The sequence below is a fragment of the Buceros rhinoceros genome, unplaced genomic scaffold, assembly GCF_000710305.1.
Source record: "Buceros rhinoceros silvestris isolate BGI_N320 unplaced genomic scaffold, ASM71030v1 scaffold6061, whole genome shotgun sequence".
NCBI lineage: Eukaryota > Metazoa > Chordata > Aves > Bucerotiformes > Bucerotidae > Buceros > Buceros rhinoceros.
This window is the reverse complement of record NW_010392396.1, coordinates 18,538-25,155: the sequence shown is the minus strand read 5'-3', so window position 1 is coordinate 25,155 and position 6,618 is coordinate 18,538. Positions and strand designations below refer to the sequence as shown.

The window sequence follows — 6,618 nt, the reverse complement described above, 5'->3', positions numbered from 1 at the left end:
TACACAGCTACAACAGTATAACAGTATATATCTGACACTTTATGTTGAAGAAAGATGAATCTGTTCCTGTACTTTTAATGCCCTACTATAGCTACAAATTGCTCACCAAGCTTTGCTGGCTTTCGCCTTTTAATTTTGTGGAACTGTCATATTCTTACATTCCCTTGCTATTTTATAAGTCCTTGCCACGTAGCTCCATATTGTCAGTATTTGTCCCAAACCTGCAGATCATTAACAGCATGTGCAAAACACTCTTTGATACAATCAGCATGCAGCTAGAACATATTATTAACTGACTGTTTTCTAAACATGAACAATAAACAAGACAAGCGGCACTGTTGACTCTGGATATCTAACTTCACCACGTGTACTGGTATGTGCTAAGAAGGAATGCTAGGCTTCTCGTCTATTTGTGGCACCATATGAATTAACCCATCATTGGTCCAGATCAATCTCTTCAGTACTGCTGGCAAATACCCACACGCAGCTTTCTTCTTATATCGGTTCACAGAGGGCAACTTCATTCATAGACATAATTTGAATATAAAAATAATAAACTATATTAAATGAAGAAGCCCCCTAGCAGAAAGGTGTGTGTGGGAAACCTGGGAGGCAACTGTAACAAGGATAAGACAATTTTGTAGGCTGCAAAGCTCAAAGTAATTAAATGTTAAGTTTTTAGACCACAAGGTCTGTATTTTGTAAAAGTGTCTACAGCGTAGAAAAAGGAGGACAGTATATTACAGATGCGAGAGCACAAAAAGAAGTCTGCTATTTAAAAATAACAACTAGATGGCCATGCTGAAAACTTACCCAAAAATCAGAAAGGTAAAATGGTGCATTATATTGCTCTTAGAGATTTTTGAGCTGCACTGATTCATGTCAGGTTTGGGACAATACCCTGTAGAAATAGTTACTCATTCAAAAGCCCAGATTTCTATGTCTTGAATAATGAAGTCTTCTCGCTTAGAAAGAGTATGATTCCCAAATGTTTTACATGAATGACTTCTTCCATGGTAGAGATCACCATCGAGCCAAAGAGCAAACTCCCCTCTGCAAGACAGACAGTGTGTTAAAGCAAAAGACTGAGGGAGTAAGCGTTAAACTTACACATGTATTTTTCATTTAGAATTCAGGAACAAGGAGGAATTACAGAATTTTTCCAACACAAGTACCTCATAGCTATTGATAAATTTGAGGCTGCAAAGATTTTTTTCTTTTTTACTATCTATTATTAATTTGGAAATATCCTGATTTCATATATTCTGAAATAAAAAGCTAACCAGAATTCTTCAGTTTTCAACCCTTTCCATTTGTATTAAGAGAAAGACACAACAGTATGTGTGAGGAGAATGCTGATAACCAGTAAGGGAAACATCCCACAAGCTTATGCACTTGCATGGGGGAAAAAGAGGGGTGAAACAACGTATAATTTCTGAAGACAATGGCATATCTCGGGATGGTACAGTTTCAAGTCAAGCTTCTTCCAGTTACACATCATTTTCAGAATTACTTATCTTCAGAATCATATACCAAGACATACATAGAAGCAGAGCATGCAAGGCATCAGAACGTTGCAGGGCTGAAACCTGATGCCACACTACCCTGAGAACAAACATCCTGTTTAAGTTTCCTCAACGCAGGAAGCTAAAATATCCGATACACTAAGTCAGTCTTGGCTGGTAACCTTTGAGTCCTGAGCTATCAAACTGAAGTCAAATCCAAATTATCTTCTAGAAGATGTGCAGACATACACGCTTTTAATAGACTCTAATGACAAAAGGTAATTATAACTTACCCTCCTCCACCAAAAGCAAGGGAGTCCATGTCTCCTTTAATGAAGAACATGTTGTCTCCTGTCCATTTGAAAACCTAATAAAAACAAAACAAAATCAAAATGGACTAGCAAATTAAAATATCAGAACTTTTCATTTGAGTGGAAGGGAAACCAAACATTTTACTGATGTAAAAGATAGACTATGGGTAGCTGGAGGCCAATTTAATGAAGTTACTAAGTTTACACAGAAAATTCAAGTAACAAACATGCAGACAAAAATTCTCTTGTGTTTCATACTATTTAAAATAAGACCACTCTAAAATAGGTCTTCTTTGAGCACTGAAACTTCTACTTCTGATACGCCCTTTAAAAGGATGTAGTTTGAAAATTTTTAGACAGACATGTAGCAGGATTTAGAATACTAGAAAAACTTCCAGTTTTTTTTCAGTGACAATAAAAGAATCAGGTTGAATGTTTTTCACTAGTCAAACACTACGGATCTAATGCGCAGTACAGATTCCGTGGAAAAATTAGTATGATATTTTTTGGGCCAACTAGAATTTTTCAGATTATTTACTGTTAGATATATTCAGCAAGTATTTTAAGATAATGCAGAAGGGGAAAAAAAAGGCAAAAGAATCCAAAGATTTTACCACCTACCTCAAAATCTGGAGAAAAAGTGAACATAAAGGTCTCCCCAGTGCCATAAAAACCATCACTCACTTTAAATGGTTCAGAGGCTAATGCACCAAAAACCTGTAAGCAAAAATACACACAAGAAAATACTTCAGAAAAACTATTACTAGAGAGTATCTAATGAGAGCAACAGACAAACAAACCAGGTTGTAAATGTTTCCAGATTTGAAATTCACTATAGGATATGCCTTGCATAGTATCATGGTTCTGAACACATTAGTACAGAATGGTGCTTTGTGGTACAACTGAAAAAGAGAGGACTCTTTCTCCATAAGAAGTGAACACAGTAAAAAAAGGGCTAAAAACTCAAAGTTCTCAGAAAAAATCTGCACATATTCTCAAAACTTCTAGGTTTCAGATCAAGAGGGTCTGCTCCTTCATACATAGCTCCTCTTCTACTTCAGCTAGGCTATTTTCAGCAAGTTTCAAGCCGAATTGTTATTTTTCATGTAATTTATTCATTCCAATCCAAATCACAGGCAAGCACTGGTTACCCTGTCTTATAGAGGAGACAGATTTTAACTAAGCCTTTGCTGGGTAGTGAAACTATTTAAAATATTCAGAAATAAGACCAACACTAGATAGAGACATGAGAGTCCAGACTTGGATTATGTTCAGGTTATAAAGTAGAAAATGTTTTCTTCTCTCCATCCTAAGAAACCCTTGGCCGTAGGTAGGTTTTCCAAGCATTCATTTCCACGTTGAGCCCTAGAGTAGCTGTTAACAAAACTCAAAGATTACATGCAGCTATGAAGGGTCTAATAAAGACTGTCCCAGCTCAATTTTGAGTTACCTGATCAGAACCACCATTAGAAAGTTCCTTATTTCTCAGGAATTTTATATGGTCCAGAAAGTTTATTGTTCAGAAAATTCTAATTGAAGTAGAAGATAGCAAAACTTGAGAGTCATGTGAAGAAAAGACGGGTTCAGAATGAAACCAAACACCTTCCTGCCCTGAATACTCAACCTTTCACTGACTGGTTATGAGAAAAAAAATTGCTGGTCTTCTAAAGAACATAAAGGATCGTTTTCTTCAAACATCCTGATAATACACATCAGACTGCATCTTAAGTCTAACAGATCAACCATTCCAATAGGAGATGTTTTAAAATCTTCTTGTGGAATTCAAGCACTAATCTCTTACAATAAATTTTTAATAACCTTGGAAAAAGTATTCTCAATAGCAAATAGAATTAAATTGATGCAAGTCTAGACGTCATTGTTGAGACCCCAGTGTTACGGAGCAGAAGAAAGGTAGGACTTACATAACGAAATTCTTTTAAGTCATAACACCTTCAGAAGCATCCTTTTATTATTGTAATTTTATTTGTATTATGAATTTTTAAGAACAAAATATCATTACACTAACAAGGTACTTAAGTCAAGAGAATTACCTTTGAGCATATGCGTGACCAACATTTACACTCTAAAATCTGATTCTGTAGAGGAATGTAAACTTACATGACAAGGTGATGAAATAAAATACCATGGTCAGCTAAAAGTGCTCTTTTCTAAGACCTCTATCAGTTTCAGATGAACTCGCTGTTCAACAATGCAGTCTAAAAGCTTGAAGTTCAATGATCTGAGATGCAACTTTCATTCAGTACCTCCACTTTAATGCAAGCTAAGAAAACTAGCCCAAATCTTTTTTGCACATACATTTATTTCATTCAACATACAGGATCAAATACTGGCAAGACATTTCCCTGTTATCTCACAGCCTAAATGACCAAAACACGTTTAAGAGAGAAATAAACTACAATTTATATTTTGCTTTCTGGGGAAATCAGACCCAATCAGACCAAAATGAAGGAATTCTTTATAGAAGAAGAAATGTTTGTTTTCCTGTTCCTTTCCAGGCAGTTTTTTTTTTCCCCCCATTTTTTTTTTCCTTCTCTGTATTGTTTCCTTAAGATAGACTTGAAATGAGTTCCCAATGTTAATAAGACCAACAGCTTTTTACCCTTTTTTTTTTAGCCTATTACTAGTTAGATGGCCTAATGGGTCAGAGAAAGTTCAAGTGAAAGTTGAAGAAGTATAATATCCCACACAGGATTTTTAGTAAATCACGTACAGAACATTAGATGACCATGTAGTCAAACAGCAGCAACACCAATTTAAAAAGAGGAAAAAAAAAAAATCAGAGAAGTCCATCTCAATTCTGGTGCAATTGGTAAGGAAGTGCTTATCAGAACAATACAGAGGGGGGAAAAAAGAAGAAAATGAAATCAGGAATTAAGTAGATCTGAACATTGTATTTCGACATTTGTGGAAAATCAGGTGGCTTCAACATCACCACACATTTAGTCTGGTAATTCAAAGACATGCGAAGTGTTTTCTTTCTCCACAACTGAAAAACTCAGAACTTACACTGTAGACAAGGCAGTTAAACCTGCTGTTTGACTTCAGGTTTAAATTCAGAAAAGCAATAGTTATCCTATTAGAAAGAATACTTATTTAAAAAAACCTCTTTCTAAAAATAGGCTTGGCTCAGTTGAAATGTTTTAAGTAGGAAGACTTCATGGTGATTCAAACTAGATGATGACATCTTAGACTGATAGTAGTCAATCATTCTAAGCTGGTACTTTAGGTACTGCTGAAGAGTCTCTGAGTAAAGGATGGGACAGGGACTCTTCTATGCATGCATTACTTAGTTTTGGCTAAAGGCTTTTAATGACTTAAGTCATTATAAAATCAAGTTTTTCATCTGAACTTTAAGAATTATTGGTTCATTATCCTTTAAAGACAACTGACCAAATACCAAAGCCTTAGACACTTGATATTTGATAATCCTGATCCTCGTGTTTCCACCAGTTGAGTTGTTTAGCAACCTAACATTATTTTATGGTTTTATTTCAGTGTCACAAAAGCAATTACCTCCAACCCTGACCCATGCATATTTTCTACGACAACAGAATTTGAACTTCAAGACAGTATTTAATTTTTATCTTCTTTGCTACCTGTTCCACTAACTGTAACTGCTAAGGTTGAAAATTAAAGATGAGAGTCAGAAGGAATGTATAATTGTAGTAGTCTATTCTGTCTATTGCTGGAGTTCTGCAGATCTTCTCTGAACTAGATACCTTAGAAAACAGGCAGTCATCTTGGAGCATTAAATATGAAAACACCCAGTCTCTCTCAACACATGTTCTTGAAGGGCATAAATAGTATTTAACTTAGCATATTGCTAGCAAACTATTTCTGGATACACTCTCCTGTAAAAAAGTATTTAGATGCTTTTTCAGTCATGGGAAGCATGGAAAGTCTGCCAGGAAGCCACAGGATATTAAAGATAAATTAACCTCTTTCAAAAAAAAAAAAAAAAATCAACAGCTTCTTTAAAAAATGGATGTCCCCGATGAATTACCATCAAAGGGCTACCATGGTCTTAATTACTCATGATTGTAAATCCTTGCATCAAGAGGAGGAAGACTCTACACTGCATTTCCACAGGTTTTGAATGCAAAGATAGTGCAAAATTAATTTTCTGCTGTCAAATGCAAAGATGTTTCTCATTAATAGCTTGAGACACAGGACTACTGAAAACACCACTCTCACTACATGCCTTAGTGGCATGTAAAACATGTCTGAACCTTTCTTTCTGTAGCATATGTTGCTCACTGAACACACAGATTTCACTCACTCTTCAGTGGAACCTAGGTAAGATCTGGAATACACTGTGAAAGAAGTTCAGTGGCTACTTGATCCAAAAGGCCAAGGAACACTTTCATACCTGTTCCTGGGTATCGGCCTCTAAGTAGCGATCTGTCATTGTTCGTTTCACACACACACAGCATGTCTATGAATTCCCTGTTTTGGTTGGGCAACAACGACACTTTTTGAACATGCAAACTGAGATACTCATATATGGAAAGTCACCTGAATACTTTTCATATACGTGCTGGTGGCAGGACAACCCTATCAGAAAAGAGACAGTTTCTTTCTGGGCCAGATAATCAGGTACTGGGTAGTAGGTATCTTACAAATTAATCTTGAGAAGCTTGTAAGAGAATCAGAGAAGTTACCAAAGTACATTTGAAGAGGCTGATGTTTGTGTTGAGGCATCTCAAGTCTACTGAATAGTTTTTAATCTTCAATATTAAAAAGTAAATGAAGGAAAGTTCCCTTTTAAGTAACTTCTGGGA

The 6,618-nt window shown here is 35.8% G+C and overlaps 1 protein-coding gene across 2 annotated transcripts in view; it reads right to left on the bottom strand.

Moving 5' to 3' along the window:
• Positions 1-759: 759 nt before the first annotated feature.
• LOC104500738 (oxidation resistance protein 1-like) overlaps positions 760-6,618 on the bottom strand; it is an 18,287-nt gene continuing 12,428 nt past the window's right edge. For both annotated transcript variants that reach the window (XM_010144442.1, XM_010144443.1), the window contains 3 exons: positions 2,438-2,533; positions 1,799-1,872; positions 760-1,053 (listed from right to left, as the gene is read on the bottom strand). In XM_010144442.1, coding sequence (XP_010142744.1) covers positions 918-1,053; positions 1,799-1,872; positions 2,438-2,533 — 306 coding nt within the window. In that variant the 3' untranslated portion in view covers positions 760-917. The remainder of the gene's footprint in view (positions 1,054-1,798; positions 1,873-2,437; positions 2,534-6,618) is intronic.